The sequence below is a fragment of the Oncorhynchus kisutch genome, linkage group LG17, assembly GCF_002021735.2.
Source record: "Oncorhynchus kisutch isolate 150728-3 linkage group LG17, Okis_V2, whole genome shotgun sequence".
Classification (NCBI taxonomy): Eukaryota; Metazoa; Chordata; class Actinopteri; order Salmoniformes; family Salmonidae; genus Oncorhynchus; species Oncorhynchus kisutch.
In genome coordinates this window covers 84,479,721-84,497,745 of record NC_034190.2, presented here as the reverse complement: position 1 = coordinate 84,497,745, position 18,025 = coordinate 84,479,721, and the positions used below count along the sequence as shown (strand labels likewise).

The window sequence follows — 18,025 nt, the reverse complement described above, 5'->3', positions numbered from 1 at the left end:
AAATGTGATTTGAATTGTGTCAGGATGGCAGTGTTGCTGTGGGGGTTACAGAAGCAGCCATCTGTGGGGAGGATTGAGGAGTAGCCCCAGGCTGCTAGGTGCAATAATACACACACACACACACAGACACACACACACACACACACACACACACACACACAAACACACAGAGACACACTCGTACACACACACACACAGACACACAGACACACACAGAGACACAGAGACACAGAGACACACTCGTACACACACACACACACACACAGACACACACACACACACAGAGACACACACACACACACAAGCAAACCTCATGTAGTGGGATCTGGAGTGTTATGATCCTAGCCCAGATCAATCACCACACACATTTCTATAATGAATGAGGCTGTAAAGGGGTCTGAAGGAGGGGGAGGAGGGGAAGGACAAGGGGGAGATGGGGGAGGAGGAGAAGGGAAAGAGCGGGGGAGATGGGGGAGGACGGGGAGAGGGAGAGAGGGGGGAGGACAGGGGAGAGGGAGAGAGGAGGGTAGGTCGGGAGACAGGGGGGGTGGATGGGGGAGAGGGAGAAAGGGGGGGAGGACAGGGGAGAGGGAGAGAGGAGGGTAGGTCGGGAGAGAGGGGGGGTGGATGGGGGAGAGGGAGAAAAGGGGGGAGGACAGGGGAGAGAAGGGGGAGGATGGGGAGGATGGGGGAGGATGGGGAGAGGGAGAGGGGGGGGGGAGGGAGAGGGGGGGGGGCAGGGGAGAGAGGGGGGGAGAGGGGGGGGGCAGGGGAGAGACGGGGGAGGTAAGGGGAGAGACGGGGGAGATGGGGGAGAGGGAGAGAGGGGGGAGGATGGGGGAGAGGGGGGAGGACAGGGGAGAGGGAGAGGTGGGAGGACAGGGGAGAGGGAGAGAGGGGGGGAGGACAGGGGAGAGAGGGGGGAGGACAGGGTAGAGGGAGAGGGGGCAGAACAGGGGAGAGGGAGAGAGGGGGGAGGACAGGAGAGAAGGGGAGACCGCATTTAAAGTGATCAACACAGAAGACTACTGCATTTAAAGTGATCAACACAGAAGACTACTGCATTTAAAGTGATCAACACAGAAGACTACTGCATTTAAAATGATCAACACAGAAGACTACTGCATTTAAAGTGATCAACACAGAAGACTACTGCATTTAAAGTGATCAACCAAATAGACTACTGCATTGAACCATTAAGGGTCAATGTCCACGCCCCTGCGGAAATCTAATTAGCATAATAAAAAAAATCGCCATAAAGAAATATGTCAGTTTAAGCTATAAGAGATATCAGTTTTTACATTGGATGCATATCAATACTGCACATCTGTCTATGTTACACTTCCTCATCTGTGGTGAAAGGTGACAGAGCTAGAGTGTGTCAGACCATGAGGCATCCTGAAAATCGGTCTTCGCAACAAAATCTTCAACACGGGGGGGGCCTCTCAGGGGTGCGTGCTCAGTCCAAAGGAGGTGTTTGTTCACTACAGGAAAAGGAGGACAGAGCACGACCCCAAGCTCATTGATGGGGCTGTAGTGGAGCAGGTTGAGAGCTTCGAGTTCCTTGGTGTCCACATCACCAACAAACTAACATGGTCCAAACACACCAAGACAGTCGTGAAGAGGTCACGACAAAGCCTATTCCACCTCAGGAGACTGAAAAGATTTGGCATGGGTCCTCAGATCCTCAAAATATCCTCAACAGATTTTACAGCTGCACCATCGAGAGCCTCCTGACGGGCTGCATCACTGCTTGGTATGGAAACTGCTCGGCCTCCGACCGCACGGCACTACAGAGGGTAGTGAGAACAGCCCACTACATCACCGGGGCCAAGCTTCCTGCCATCCAGGACCTCTATACCAGGCGGTGTCAGAGGAAGGCCCTGAAAACTATCAATGACACCAACCACCCGAGACATAGACTGTTCCCTCTGCTACCGCACAGCAAGCGGTACCCGAGCGCCAAGTCTAGGTCCAAGAGGCTCCTAAACAGCTTCTAAACCAAAGCCATAAGACTCCTGAACAGCCAATCAAATGGCTGCCCAGACTATTTGCACCCCCCCCCCCCTCCCTACGCTGCTGCTACTATAATCTATGCATAGCCACTTTAATAACCCTGCCTGCATATACATAATTACCTCGACACCGATGTCCCCGGCACATTGACACTTTGACCCTGTACCGGTACCCGCTGTATGTAGCCCCACTACTGTTATTTGCTTTGTGTTTCTTATCTATTACTTTTCTTAAAACTGCATTGTTGGTTAAGGCCTTGTAAGTAAGCGTTTCACTGTAAGGTGAATACCTGTTGTATTCGGCGCATGTGATAAATAGGGGAAGAGGAAAGGCGACTATGCATAGATAATAAGCATCATGTTAAACACTATTATTACACACAGAATAGGTCCATGCAACTTATTATGTGACTTGTTAATTAATGAAATGTTTACTCCTGAACTTGATTGGGCTTTCCATGACAAAGGGGGTTGAATACCTATTGCCTCGAAACATTTCAGCTTTTAATTTTTCATGAATTAGTTTAAAAAAAAAATATATATAAAAATCAAAAAGCATCATTCCATTATGAGACAAAATCTCAATTCATTGCATTTTAAATTCAGGCTGTAACACAAACAAAATGGGGTAGATAAGTAAAGCGGAGTGAATACGTTCTGCCATTGAAATGGAAAAGTAATTGACAACATAATAACTTTTTTTTTTTTTTTTACCAGGCAAGTCAGTTAAGAACAAATTCTTATTTTCAATGACTGCCTAGGAACAGTGGGTTAACTGCCTTGTTCAGGGGCAGAACGACAGAGTTGTACCTTGTCAGCTCGGGGATTCGAAGTTGCAACCTTTCGGTTACTAGTCCAATGCTCTAACCACTAGGCTACCCTGCCACCTTAACCAGAGGAGAGCAATAAGTTTCAGCTCTGTGAACTAGCGACTTTAATCAATAGTCTAATTAGCTGCTCTGCATTATGGATGAGCAGGGCCTACTGTGATACAACGTGGGGTTTTCGTGGTGCTATTCATAAATATTGATAGTTAACATGTCTCTTCTTGACACCCTTTGTAAAAAAACAAAAAGTCATATCCCATTAAAATGGACTACGATCTGAAAATCATCATTCAAATGCCTGTCCCTGGAAACATTGATCTGAGTTGCCCCAATGTGGCCGTGTAGAAGATGGATTAAGGTCCCAAAGGAATGACTGGCTGGCAGGCAGATATACAGTACATCACACGCTTGTAGAGAAAGAGATAGATATGAAAGTGGTCATGAACCTTTGGAGAGCAGGGTTGGGGTCAGAACCAGTTAACTGAATTGACCCCAACCCTGGTGGGGTGAGGTGAGCAGAAGGGGGGGGGGGGGCAGTAGAGGTTCTCACCTGGAACATAACTTTGTACTGTTGCTCCGGCCGGTTCACCACACACATGTTACACCCCATCCTGACTTTGGTCCTGACTCTGGTCCTGGATCTGGTTCTGACTCTGGTTCTGGATCTGGTTCTGACTCTGGTCCTGGATCTGGTTCTGAATCTGGTTCTGACTCTGGTCCTGGATCTGGTTCTGGTTCTGGATCTGGTTCTGACTCTGGTCCTGGATCTGGTCCTGACTCTGGTTCTGAATCTGGTCCTGGATCTGGTTCTGACTCTGGTCCTGGATCTGGTTCTGACTCTAGTCCTGGATCTGGTCCTGACTCCGGTTCTGGTTCTGACTCTGGTCCTGGATCTGATCCTGACTCCGGTCCTGAATCTTGTCCTCCAAGCTCTGATGTTTTCAGGTCTCAATCACCGTGTTGTGTGACCTCTGCACAGACTCCGTAGGTTAGTTTTTTTTAATGTGCCAATGATGAGGATATCTTGGATCCACTGTGGTAAAGTTGTGTGGCCAGCACAGAGCTGACTCAACTGTCCTCGAGCCTCAGACACTGTGTCCTCTTTAGTTCAATGACGCTTCAGTGATGAGGATCTCTCTCAGAGATGGGAAATGGTGAGACAATCATGTCCATCATCCATTCATTAGTGGATATTTCAAAATAATCCCTCGTCGAAGAAAGACATGTTTAGCGAAGTACCAATAAAGCTAACTATATGTGTTTCTTTTTCTCACAGCTTTTCGTTCAAACTCTGAGATTTGAGTTCAGCTTCTGAGATTTGAGTTCAGCCTCTGAGATTTGAATTCAGCTTCTGAGCTTTTCGTTCAGCTTCTAAGCTTTTCGTTCAGCCTCTGAGCTTTTCGTTCAGCTTCTGAGCTTTTCGTTCAGCTTCTGAGCTTTTCGTTCAACCTCTGAGATTTTAGTTCAACCTCTGAGCTTTTCGTTCAACCTCTGAGATTTTAGTTCAACCTCTGAGCTTTTCGTTCAGCTTCTGAGCTTTTCAAGGCAAAAACAAGAACTTGCCAACTTCCACACGTGTTCATGTGTATTTGAGTTTAGGCATGAGAACAGATTTTATTTTGGTGTAAAATGTTGTTAAATTAAATTAATGGATTGAGAAAAGAGAAAAGAGGAATGAAATGCTTGTATTTTATTTGATCAAATATTCTACTGTAACAGATCACACAATCAAAATATATTAAATCTCACTGTTCTCCTCAGGGAATATTTTTCAATTTATAACAATAACATTTTCATATATTTCTCTGGCTCTGGGTAGTAAAACAAAGCACAGAAGAAACTATAGTGTACCCATATGTATAGATAATTAAGTAGCGACTACTTTGCATTCACTTCCAGAGAGATAGCTGCTCCTCCTGGTGAATTTCCTCAACGACGAGCCTCCATCATCAAAGCTGAAAGCAGAAGGCTTCTCCCCAGAGAGGGAATAGCACTCTGTGAACATTACCCAACCCACTGTAATCTCCCCTGGGGAGAGTCATTATTATCTCACTCCCACTCACTACCACTACCCACTGTTAACGCTCTGTCTGTCTGTCTGTCTGTCTGTCTGTCTGTCTGTGGTTACGAGGAAGAGAACAGCCCTATGATGTATTCTGGTCTTTATTACCTTACTATCAGATACCCAGATAAAGGCCTTACAACTTCTATCTCTCTTCTGTTCCTCTTATGGACGTTTTAATAGTGTATATATATATATATTTATATATATTCTGCACCTGTGTGGATGTAAACAACGCAAATAGAACATGTAGAACGTCACGTAAATGAAATGTTGACAGTCAGGTCTCCCTGATGTATCAGAGGTCAAATGGTGGCGCACTCCACTGTCCCTTCGTCTCCTTTCATTGTGTCTTAAAGGCTCAAGCCTGAAGGGCTGTTAGTGATCTAGTGTTTCTTCAGGAACTGTCAGAGTTTCATTGTGTTTTCTCTGTATATTTTTTTTAGTATACTACAACAACAAAAATCTGTCATCGTTTGTCGAGATATCTCGGCCTATTCCTTTATGTATGTGCTGAATCTTCAACTCTGACCAGTGTGAACACATCTCTTACCTAGCCTTTAATATAAGGATTCATGGCTAACTTGTACAGCCCCAGTAACACTTACAGAATATGTTACTAAATTAAAGATGGGGATGATGAAAGAGAGGAAAGAAAATAAACGCATGAGGCAACAAACAAAAAAAGTTAATTACCACACTGAAACCATAAGATGAATTAGATAGATGTGTAGGAATCCATATCTTCTGTCAATACGAAAGGTTGATCAAAACTCCACCTTAGAAAAGGGGTTGTAGTCACGATGAGGGAACAGAGTGAGACCGATTCCCCTTTCCTGTTTTCTCTTCTTGATGTCTGGAAGATTAATCCAAGGGATTAGCAACCCTCCGGCGACGTCTGACTCCGAGGATCCTGCTAGGCAACGCTGTAGTTCCCCACATCCATACAGACACAGCAGCTGAATCACTGAATCCCTCTACCAGCTGAATCACTGAATCCATCTACCAGCTGAATCACTGAATCCCTCTACCAGCTGAATCACTGAATCCCTCTACCAGCTGAATCACTGAATATATCTACCAGCTGAATCACTGAATACTTCTACCAGCTGAATCACTGAATCCCTCTACCAGCTGAATCACTGAATACATCTACCAGCTGAATCACTGAATCCCTCTACCAGCTGAATCACTGAATACATCTACCAGCTGAATCACTGAATCCCTCTACCAGCTGAATCACTGAATCCCTCTACCAGCTGAATCACTGAATACATCTACCAGCTGAATCACTGAATCCCTCTACCAGCTGAATCACTGAATCCCTCTACCAGCTGAATCACTGAATACATCTACCAGCTGAATCACTGAATCCCTCTACCAGCTGAATCACTGAATCCATCTACCAGCTGAATCACTGAATAAATCTACCAGCTGAATCACTGAATCCCTCTACCAGCTGAATCACTGAATCCATCTACCAGCTGAATCACTGAATCCCTCTACCAGCTGAATCACTGAATCCCTCTACCAGCTGCATCACTGAATCCATCTACCAGCTGAATCACTGAATCCATCTACCAGCTGAATCACTGAATAAATCTACCAGCTGAATCACTGAATCCCTCTACCAGCTGAATCACTGAATCCATCTACCAGCTGAATCACTGAATCCATCTACCAGCTGAATCACTGAATCCCTCTACCAGCTGAATCACTGAATCCGTCTACAAGCTGAATCACTGAATACATCTACCATCTGAATCACTGAATACATCTACCAGCTGAATCACTGAATACATCTACCAGCCAGGACTGTGATTCACTGAGTCCTACCAGGGCACTGTAGTCCACCGTAGTCCAAAAAGCAGTCAAGAGTATCCTTTCCTTTCAGGTTTGGCACAGACGTTTCTCTTGGCTGTGTGCTGCTATAAACGTGCTCTCTCTCTGGTCCTGAATGGCTGGCTGATACAGATGTCTCACTGCTCCTTCTCTGGTCCTGCACCACTGATTCTCAATACAAAGGCTGTGAAGCTGGAGCTGTGGCTTGTGCTGTGAAGCTGGCGCTGTGAAGCTGGCACTGTGAAGCTGGAGCTGTGGCTGCAGCAGTAGAGGTGTTCTCGTGTTCCTCCTCCTCTTTCCTTCAGTGTATTAAAACTGTAGCTCATCCTGTTCTGCTCTGCTCTGGTCTGGTCTGCTCTCGTCTATTCTGTTCTGCTCTCATCTATTCTGTTCTGCTCTCATCTATTCTGTTCTGTTCTCATCTATTCTGTTCTGGTCTTCTCTATTCTGTTCTGCTCTGCTCCACAGCTGCAGGCTGAGATACTGTAGTACGCAGGCAAAGCAGCTCAGCAGCGGAAGCCAAAATCCAGCTGCCACAATACATTTTCCCTCCAGTCTGCTCCCTCCCTCCCTCCCTCCCTCCCTCCCTCCCTCCCTCCCTCCCTCCCTCCCTCCCTCCCTCCCTCCCTCCCACGGTTTCTTTCACCATGTCCTCATTTGCAGCTCCGTTCTGTCTCCTCCCCTATCCTGCATACTCTCTGTCTCTCTCCGTTCCGTCTCCTCCCCTATCCTGCATACTCTCTGTCTCTCTCCGTTCTGCCTCCTCCCCTATCCTGCATACTCTCTGTCTCTCTCCGTTCTGTCTCCTCCCCTATCCTGCATACTCTCTGTCTCTCTCCGTTCTGTCTCCTCCCCTGTCCTGCATACTCTCTGTCTCTCTCCGTTCTGTCTCCTCCCCTATCCTGCATACTCTCTGTCTCTCTCCGTTCTGTCTCCTCCCCTATCATGCATACTCTCTGTCTCTCTCCGTTCTGTCTCCTCCCCTATCCTGCATACTCTCTGTCTCTCTCCGTTCTGTCTCCTCCCTGTATCTCTGTTGAACAACTGTTCTGCATCACATGTTTGTGTCAGACTAACACAGATTAAGTGGTTTGTTTTTGGAGGAGAGCATTAAACAGTTTGGACAGACAGAGAGGGAGGGAGGGAGGGAGGGAGGGAGGGAGGGAGGGAGGGAGGGAGGGAGGGAGGGAGAAAGAAAAGCAGCAGAACGAATACCAAATCAAATCCCACTATCTGAGCCATGTAAAAACAGTTTAATAACAGTTGGCTGTAAAGAAGAGCCCGACAGAGCATAGCATAGTACATCATGTTGATAATCTCATAGCAACAGTAATTACATCTGCAGTGTTTTGCATTCATTACACTATTATTAACCCATTCCTCTGAGTAATGTGAACCAGCACCCAGAGTGGGGTCTATGCAACCAGCACCCAGAGTGGTGTCCCTGCAACCAGCAACCAGAGTGGGGTCTCTGCAACCAGCAACCAGAGTGGGGTCTCTGCAACCAGCACCCAGAGTCGGGTCTATGCAACCAGCACCCAGAGTGGTGTCCCTGCAACCAGCAACCAGAGTGGGGTCTCTGCAACCAGCAACCAGAGTGGGGTCTCTGCAACCAGCACCCAGAGTGGGGTCTCTGCAACCAGCACCCAGAGTGGTGTCCCTGCAACCAGCAACCAGAGTGGGGTCTCTGCAACCAGCAACCTGAGTGGGGTCTCTGCAACCAGCACCCAGAGTGGGGTCTCTGCAACCAGCACCCAGAGTGGGGTCTCTGCAACCAGCACCCAGAGTGGGGGTCTCTGCAACCAGCACCCAGAGTGGGGGTCTCTGCAACCAGCACCCAGAGTGGGGTCTCTGCAACCAGCACCCAGAGTGAGGTCTCTGCAACCAGCACCCAGATTGGGGTCTCTGCAACCAGCAACCAGAGTGGGGTCTCTGCAAACAGCACCCAGAGTGGGGTCTCTGTAACCAGCAACCAATGTGGTGTCCTTTCAGAGTGGGGTCTCTGCAACCAGCACCCAGAGTGGGGTCTCTGCAACCAGCACCCAGAGTGGGGTCTCTGCAACCAGCACCCAGAGTGGGGTCTCTGCATCCAGCACCCAGAGTGGGGTCTCTGCATCCAGCAACCAATGTGGTGTCCTTTCAGAGTGGGGTCTCTGCAACCAGCACCCAGAGTGGGGTCTATGCAACCAGCACCCAGAGTGGGGTCTATGCAACCAGCACCCAGAGTGGGGTCTATGCAACCAGCACCCAGAGTGGGGTCTCTGCAACCAGCAACCAGAGTGGGGTCTCTGCAACCAGCAACCAGAGTGGGGTCTCTGCAACCAGCACCCAGAGTGGGGGTCTCTGCAACCAGCACCCAGAGTGGGGGTCTCTGCAACCAGCACCCAGAGTGGGGTCTCTGCAACCAGCACCCAGAGTGAGGTCTCTGCAACCAGCACCCAGAGTGAGGTCTCTGCAACCAGCACCCAGATTGGGGTCTCTGCAACCAGCAACCAGAGTGGGGTCTCTGCAAACAGCACCCAGAGTGGGGTCTCTGTAACCAGCAACCAATGTGGTGTCCTTTCAGAGTGGGGTCTCTGCAACCAGCACCCAGAGTGGGGTCTCTGCAACCAGCACCCAGAGTGGGGTCTCTGCAACCAGCACCCAGAGTGGGGTCTCTGCATCCAGCACCCAGAGTGGGGTCTCTGCATCCAGCAACCAATGTGGTGTCCTTTCAGAGTGGGGTCTCTGCAACCAGCACCCAGAGTGGGGTCTATGCAACCAGCACCCAGAGTGGGGTCTATGCAACCAGCACCCAGAGTGGGGTCTATGCAACCAGCACCCAGAGTGGGGTCTCTGCAACCAGCAACCAGAGTGGGGTCTCTGCAACCAGCAACCAGAGTGGGGTCTCTGCAACCAGCACCCAGAGTGGGGTCTCTGCAACCAGCACCCAGAGTGGGGTCTCTGCAAACAGCACCCAGAGTGGGGTCTCTGCAACCAGAACCCAGAGTGGGGTCTCTGCAACCAGCACCCAGAGTGAGGTCTCTGCAACCAGCAACCAGAGTGGGGTCTCTGCAACCAGCACCCAGAGTGAGGTCTCTGCAACCAGCACCCAGAGTGAGGTCTCTGCAACCAGCACCCAGAGTGGGGTCTCTGCAACCAGCACCCAGAGTGAGGTCTCTGCAACCAGCAACCAGAGTGGGGTCTCTGCAACCAGCAACCAGAGTGGGGTCTCTGCAAACAGCACCCAGAGTGGGGTCTCTGTAACCAGCAACCAATGTGGTGTCCTTTCAGAGTGGGGTCTCTGCAACCAGCACCCAGAGTGGGGTCTCTGCAACCAGCACCCAGAGTGGGGTCTCTGCAACCAGCACCCAGAGTGGGGTCTCTGCATCCAGCACCCAGAGTGGGGTCTCTGCATCCAGCAACCAATGTGGTGTCCTTTCAGAGTGGGGTCTCTGCAACCAGCACCCAATAAGGTGTCCTTTCAGATTGGAGTTTCTGTAACCAGCAACCAATGTGGTGTCCTTTCAGATTGGGGTCTCTGCAACCAGCACCCAATGTGGTGTCCTTTTAGAGTGGGGTCTCTGTAACCAGCACCCAGAGTGGGATCTCTGCAACCAGCACCCAGAGTGGGATCTCTGCAACCAGCACCCAGAGTGGGATCTCTGCAACCAGCAACCAATGTGTTGTCCTTTCAGATTGGGGTCTCTGCAGGTATAGGATTCATATCCAAGTGCTTAAACTAAACTGTATAAGGGTGCTGTCCACAAGAACACAAGTATTACTAATGAATGGAAGCATGGACATGAGGAACACAATATATATATATACAGTTGTTGTTACGGTTTTCTTCAGGTGAAAGAGAGTCGCACCAAAATGCAGCGTGGTTTTAATACGAAACATCTTTAATAAAGATGAAACACGATCAATACGAAAACAATAAACGTAATGTGAAAACATAAACAGCCTAAACTGGTGCAAACTAACACAGAGACAGGAACAATCACCCACCAAACACTCAAAGAATATGGCTGCCTAAATATGGTTCCCAATCAGAGACAACGAGAATCACCTGCCTCTGATTGAGAACCGCCTCAGGCAACCATAGACCTTGCTAGAAAACCCCACTAAGCCACAATCCCAAAACCTACGAAAACCCCAATACAAAAACACACCACAAAATAAACCCATGTCACACCCTGGCCTGACCAAATAAAGAAAGAAAACACAAAATACTAAGACTAACTAATACTAATACTAATACTTTAGCCAAATTGAACGGCTGTTGGAAGGAGAGGATCAAGGTGCAGCATGGTAAGTGTTCATATTTATTTGTTGAACTGAACACTAAATACAAAAATAACAAGAGAATAAATGAAACCGAAACAGTCCCGTAAGGTGCAAACACTGATACGGAAAACAACTACCCACAAAAACCCAGTGGGGAAAAGCTACCTAAGTATGGTGCTCAATCAGAGACAACGATAGACAGCTGTCCCTGATTGAGAACCATACCCGGTCAAAACATAGAAATACAAAACAGAAAAAGAACATAGAATGCCCACCCAAATCACACCCTGACCAACCCAAAAATATTGATGATGCCATCTATTTTGTGAAGTGCACCAATTCCTCCTGCAGCAAAGCACCCCCACAACATGATGCTGCCACCCCCGTGCTTCAAGGTTGGGATGCTGTTCTTCGGCTTGTAAGCCTCCCTCTTTCTCCTCCAAACATAACGATGGTCATTATGGACAAACAGTTCTATTATTATTTCATCAGACCAGAGGACATTTCTCCAAAAAGTATGATCTTTGTCCCCCTGTGCAGTTGCAAACCGTAGTCTGGCTTTTTATGGTGGTTTTGGAGCAGTGGCTTCTTCCTTGCTGAGCGGCCTTTCAGGTTATGTTGATATAGGACTCGTTTTACTGTGGATATAGATACTTTTGTACCTGTTTCTTTCAGTATCTTCACAAGGTCCTTTGCTGTTGTTCTGGGATTGTTGTTCTGGGACAGGCTTCCTGTCAAGGCAAGGGCTGATTTCAAGGTTTTACTGCTAACCTACAAAGCATTACATGGGCTTGCTCCTACCTATCTCTCTGATTTGGTCCTGCCGTACATACCTACACGTACGCTACGGTCACAAGACGCAGGCCTCCTAATTGTCCCTAGAATTTCTAAGCAAACAGCTGGAGGCAGGGCTTTCACCTATAGAGCTCCATTTTTATGGAATGGTCTGCCTACCCATGTAAGAGACGCAAACTCGGTCTCAACCTTTAAGTCTTTACTGAAGACTCATCTCTTCAGTAGGTCATATGATTGAGTGTAGTCTGGCACAGGAGTGGGAAGGTGAACGGAAAGGCTCTGGAGCAACGAACCGCCCTTGCTGTCTCTGCCTGGCCGGTTCCCCTCTTTCCACTGGGATTCTCTGCCTCTAACCCTATTACAGGGGCTGAGTCACTGGCTTACTGGGGCTCTTTCATACCGTCCCTGGGGGGGGGGGTGCATCACTTGAGTGGGGTGAGTCACTGATGTGATCATCCTGTCTGGGTTGGCGCCCCCCCCCCTTGGGTTGTGCCGTGGCGGAGATCTTGGTGGGCTATACTCGGCCTTGTCTCAGGATGGTAAGTTGGTGGTTGAAGATATCCCTCTAATGGTGTGGAGGCTGTGCTTTGGAAAAGTGGGTGGGGTTATATCCTTCCTGTTGGGCCCTGTCCGGGGGTGTCCTCGGATGGGGCCACAGTGTCTCCTGACCCGTCCTGTCTCAGCCTTCAGTATTTATGTGTCGGGGGGCTAGGGTCAGTTTGTTATATCTGGAGTACTTCTCCTGTCCTATTCGGTGTCCTGTGTGAATCTAAGTGTGCTCTCTCTAATTCTCTCTTTCTTTTTCTCTCTCGGAGGACCTGAGCCCTAGGACCATGCCCCATACTACCTGACATGATGACTCCTTGTTGTCCCCAGTCCACCTGGCCGTGCTGCTGCTCCAGTTTCAACTGTTCTGCCTTATTATTATTGGGCCATGCTGGTCATTTATGAACATTTGAACATCTTGGCCATGTTCTGTTATAATCTCCACCCGGCACAGCCAGAAGAGGACTGGCCACCCCACATAGCCTGGTTCCTCTCTAGGTTTCTTCCTAGGTATTGGCCTTTCTAGAGAGTTTTTCCTAGCCACCATGCTTCTACACCTGCATTGCTTGCTGTTTGGGGTTTTAGGCTGGTTTTCTGTACAGCACTTTGAGATATCAGCTGATGTACAAAGGGCTATATAAATACATTTGATTTGATTTGATTTGATAGTCCCACTAAGCCCAAACCAGATGTGATGGTGTATCACTGCAGAATGATGTGGTAGCCATGCTGGTTAAGTGTGCCTTGAAATCTAAATAAATCACAGACAGTGTCACCAGCAAAGCACCCCCCACACCATAACACCTCCTCCTCCATGCTTCATGGTGGGAAATACACATGTGGAGATCATCTGTTCACTTACTCTGCGTTTCACAAAGACACGGTGGTTGGATGCAAAAATCTCAAATTTCATCAGACCAAAAACATATTTCCACCAGTCTATGCCCATTGCTCATGTTTCTTGGCCCAACAAATCTCTTATTATTATTATCCTTCACCGTAAGATTGGTGCCAGGTTTCCTCCAGACGTGACACTTGGTATTCAGGCCAAAGAGTGCAATCTTGGTTTCATCGGACAAGAGAATCTTGTTTCTCATGGTCTGAGAGTACTTATGTTGCCTTTTGGCATACTCCAAGCGGGCTGTTATGTGCCTTTTACTGAGGAGTGGCTTCTGTCTGGCCACTCTACCATAAAGGCCTGATTGGTGCTGCAGAGATGGTTGTAATTACCAGTGGTTTATTATAGTGGTTAATTACAGTGGTTTATTACCAGTGGTTATTACCAGTGGTTTATTACAGTGGTTTATTACCAGTGGTTTATTACCAGTGGTTTATGTTCAGTGGTTTATTACAGTGGTTTATTACCAGTGGTTTATTACCAGTGGTTTATTACCGATGGTTTATTACCAGTGGTTTATTACCAGTTGTTTATTACCAGTGGTTTATTACCAGTGGTTAATTACAGTGGTTTATTACCAGTGGTTTATTACAGTGGTTTATTACCAGTGGTTTATTACCAGTGGTTTATTACCAGTGGTTTATTACAGTGGTTTATTACCAGTGGTTAATTACCAGTGGTTATTACCAGTGGTTTATTACAGTGGTTTATTACCAGTGGTTTATTACCAGTGGTTTATTACAGTGGTTTATTACCAGTGGTTTATTACAGTGGTTTGTTTACAGTGGTTATTACCAGTGGTTTAATACAGTGGTTTGTTTACAGTGGTTTATTACCAGTGGTTTATTACCAGTGGTTTATTACAGTGGTTTATTAACAGTGGTTTATTACCAGTGGTTATTACCAGTGGTTTATTACAGTGGTTTATTACAGTGGTTTATTACAGTGGTTTATTACCAGTGGTTTATTACCAGTGGTTTATTACCAGTGGTTTATTACCAGTGGTTTATTACCAGTGGTTTAATACGGTTGTTTATTACAGTGGTTTATTACCAGTGGTTTATTTACAGTGGTTTATCAACATACCATGTTTATTTACAGTGATTCATCAACACTTGAAAGATGGCTACAGCTGGCTATAGTCTTGTAGGATTCTGGCAACTTTCCTTAAATTCCCAGATTTTCCTGGTTAGAGATTCCCTGCGTATACACTCAATACCCTCAGTTCTGGAAATCCTTCAACCAAGACTTCAAGGAAAACTGGGGAATGTTGCAAAAGTTACTGAAATTGTGCGACCCTAATCAGATTATAATGCTCAGTGTACATAAAAGCATATTATCATAGGCACATTGGTTCCCACATTCACAAAGGTTTCACTTACAGTTCACATTGCATATGTTGGCTTAATCTGAATTAATCTTCAACAAAAACTGCAATGCCTATAGCCATCGGATTTAATCCCAGCCTAGACACAATGGAGATACATTTCATTTTCATTTTGCAGAGTATATCTAACAGGTCATCACCACAGAATCAATAGATCACGTTGGATATTATATCTCTCCTCCTCTCTTTGCCCTCTCGTGTCTCTTCTCCTCTCCTCCCTGTCCCTCCTCCCCGCTCCTCTCATCAATTCCCCCCTCTCCTCCTCTCTTTGCCCTCTCGTGTCAATTCTCCTCTCCTCCCTGTCCCTCCTCCCCACTCCTCTCCTCAATTTCCCCCACTCCTCCTCTCTTTGCCCTCTCGTGTCTCCTCCCCCCTTCACCCTCTCATGTCTCCTCCCCCCTCTCTTGTCTCCTCCCCCTTCACCCTCTCTTGCCTCCTCCCCCTTCAACCTCCCTTGTCCCCCCCCCCCCCCCCCCCCCCTCTCTTGTCTCCTCCCCCTTCACCCTCTCTTGTCTCCTCCTCTTGTCTCCTCCCCCTTCAACCTCTCTTGTCCCCTCCCCTCTATTGTCTCCTCCCCGCTTCATCCTCTCGTCTCCTCCCCCCTTCACCCTCTCTTGTCTCCTCCTCCCTTCACCCTCTCTTGTCTCCTCCCCCCTCTCTTGTCTCCTCCCCCCTTCACCCTCTCGTGTCTCCTCCTTCCTTCACCCTCTCTTGTCTCCTCCCCCTTCACCCTCTCTTGCCTCCTCCACCCTTCACCCTCTCTTGTCTCCTCCCCCCTTCACCCTCTCTTGTCTCCTCCCCCCTTCACCCTCTCTTGTCTCCCCCTCCCTTCACCCTCTCGTGTCTCCTTCCCCTTTCACCCTCTCGTCTCCTCCTCCCTTCACCCTCTCTTTTCTCCTCCCCCTTCACCCTCTCTTCTCCGTGCAGTACCGTAGAGCCCTTACTGCTGCTCGATCATCCTATTTTTCTAACTTAATTGAGGAAAATAAGAACAATCCGAAATTCCTTTTTAATACTGTCGCAAAGCTAACTAAAAAGCAGCATTCCCCAAGAGAGGATGACTTTCACTTTAGCAGTGATAAATTCATGAACTTCTTTGAGGAAAAGATTATGATTATTAGAAAGCAAATTACGGACTCCTCTTTAAACCTGCGTATTCCTCCAAACCTCAGTTGTCCTGAGTCTGCACAACTCTGCCAGGACCTAGGATCAAGAGAGACGCTCAAGTGTTTTAGTACTATATCTCTTGACACAATGATGAAAATAATCATGGCCTCTAAACCTTCAAGCTGCATACTGGACCCTATTCCAACTAAACTACTGAAAGAGCTGCTTCCTGTGCTTGGCCCTCCTATGTTGAACATAATAAACGGCTCTCTATCCACTGGATGTGTACCAAACTCACTAAAAGTGGCAGTAATAAAGCCTCTCTTGAAAAAGCCAAACCTTGACCCAGAAAATATAAAAAACTATCGGCCTATATCGAATCTTCCATTCCTCTCAAAAATTTTAGAGAAGGCTGTTGCGCAGCAACTCACTGCCTTCCTGAAGACAAACAATGTATACGAAATGCTTCAGTCTGGTTTTAGACCCCATCATAGCACTGAGACGGCACTTGTGAAGGTGGTAAATGACATTTTAATGGCATCGGACCGAGGCTCTGCATCTGTCCTCGTGCTCCTAGACCTTAGTGCTGCTTTTGATACCATCGATCACCACATTCTTTTGGAGAGATTGGAAACCCAAATTGGTCTACACGGACATGTTCTGGCCTGGTTTAGATCTTATCTGTCGGAAAGATATCAGTTTGTCTCTGTGAATGGTTTGTCCTCTGACAAATCAACTGTAAATTTCGGTGTTCCTCAAGGTTCCGTTTTAGGACCACTATTGTTTTCACTATATATTTTACCTCTTGGGGATGTTATTCGAAAACATAATGTAAACTTTCACTGCTATGCGGATGACACACAGCTGTACATTTCAATGAAACATGGTGAAGCCCCAAAATTGCCCTCGCTAGAAGCATGTGTTTCAGACATAAGGAAGTGGATGGCTGCAAACTTTCTACTATTAAACTCGGACAAAACAGAGATGCTTGTTCTAGGTCCCAAGAAACAAAGAGATCTTCTGTTGAATCTGACAATTAATCTTAATGGTTGTACAGTCGTCTCAAATAAAACTGTGAAGGACCTCGGCGTTACTCTGGACCCTGATCTCTCTTTTGAAGAACATATCAAGACCATTTCGAGGACAGCTTTTTTCCATCTACGTAACATTGCAAAAATCAGAAACTTTCTGTCCAAAAATGATGCAGAAAAATTAATCCATGCTTTTGTCACTTCTAGGTTAGACTACTGCAATGCTCTATTTTCCGGCTACCCGGATAAAGCACTAAATAAACTTCAGTTAGTGCTAAATACGGCTGCTAGAATCCTGACTAGAACCAAAAAATTTGATCATATTACTCCAGTGCTAGCCTCTCTACACTGGCTTCCTGTCAAAGCAAGGGCTGATTTCAAGGTTTTACTGCTAACCTACAAAGCATTACATGGGCTTGCTCCTACATATCTCTCTGATTTGGTCCTGCCGTACATACCTATACGTACGCTACGGTCACAAGACGCAGGCCTCCTAATTGTCCCTAGAATTTCTAAGCAAACAGCTGGAGGCAGGGCTTTCTCCTATAGAGCTCCATTTTTATGGAACGGTCTGCCTACCCATGTCAGAGACGCAAACTCGGTCTCAACCTTTAAGTCTTTACTGAAGACTCATCTCTTCAGTGGGTCATATGATTGAGTGTAGTCTGGCCCAGGAGTGGGAAGGTGAACGGAAAGGCTCTGGAGCAACGAACCGCCCTTGCTGTCTCTGCCTGGCCGGTTCCCCTCTTTCCACTGGGATTCTCTGCCTCTAACCCTATTACAGGGGCTGAGTCACTGGCTTGCTGGGGCTCTCTCATGCTCTCCCTGGAGGGGGTGCGTCACCTGAGTGGGTTGATTCACTGTTGTGGTCATCCTGTCTGGGTTGGCGCCCCCCCCCCCCCCTTGGGTTGTGCCGTGGCGGAGATCTTTGTGGGCTATACTCAGCCTTGTCTCAGGATGGTAAGTTGGTGGTTGAAGATATCCCTCTAGTGGTGTGGGGGCTGTGCTTTGGCAAAGTGGGTGGGGTTATATCCTTCCTGTTTGGCCCTGTCCGGGGGTGTCCTCGGATGGGGCCACAGTGTCTCCTGACCCCTCCTGTCTCAGCCTCCAGTATTTATGCTGCAGTAGTTTATGTGTCGGGGGGCTGGGGTCAGTTTGTTATATCTGGAGTACTTCTCCTGTCCTATTCGGTGTCCTGTGTGAATCTAAGTGTGCGTTCTCTAATTCTCTCCTTCTCTCTTTCTTT

The 18,025-nt window shown here is 47.5% G+C and overlaps 1 protein-coding gene across 2 annotated transcripts in view; it reads right to left on the bottom strand.

Moving 5' to 3' along the window:
* The window catches only part of LOC109878835 (PDZ domain-containing protein 4), a 56,810-nt gene extending 53,249 nt beyond the window's left edge, over positions 1-3,561 (bottom strand). For both annotated transcript variants that reach the window (XR_004203756.1, XM_031794846.1), the window contains exon 1: positions 3,393-3,561. Coding sequence is in view for 1 of the 2 variants with exons in the window: in XM_031794846.1 (XP_031650706.1) it covers positions 3,393-3,452 (60 nt within the window). In the remaining variant the exon portion in view is untranslated. The remainder of the gene's footprint in view (positions 1-3,392) is intronic.
* Positions 3,562-18,025: the final 14,464 nt, after the last annotated feature.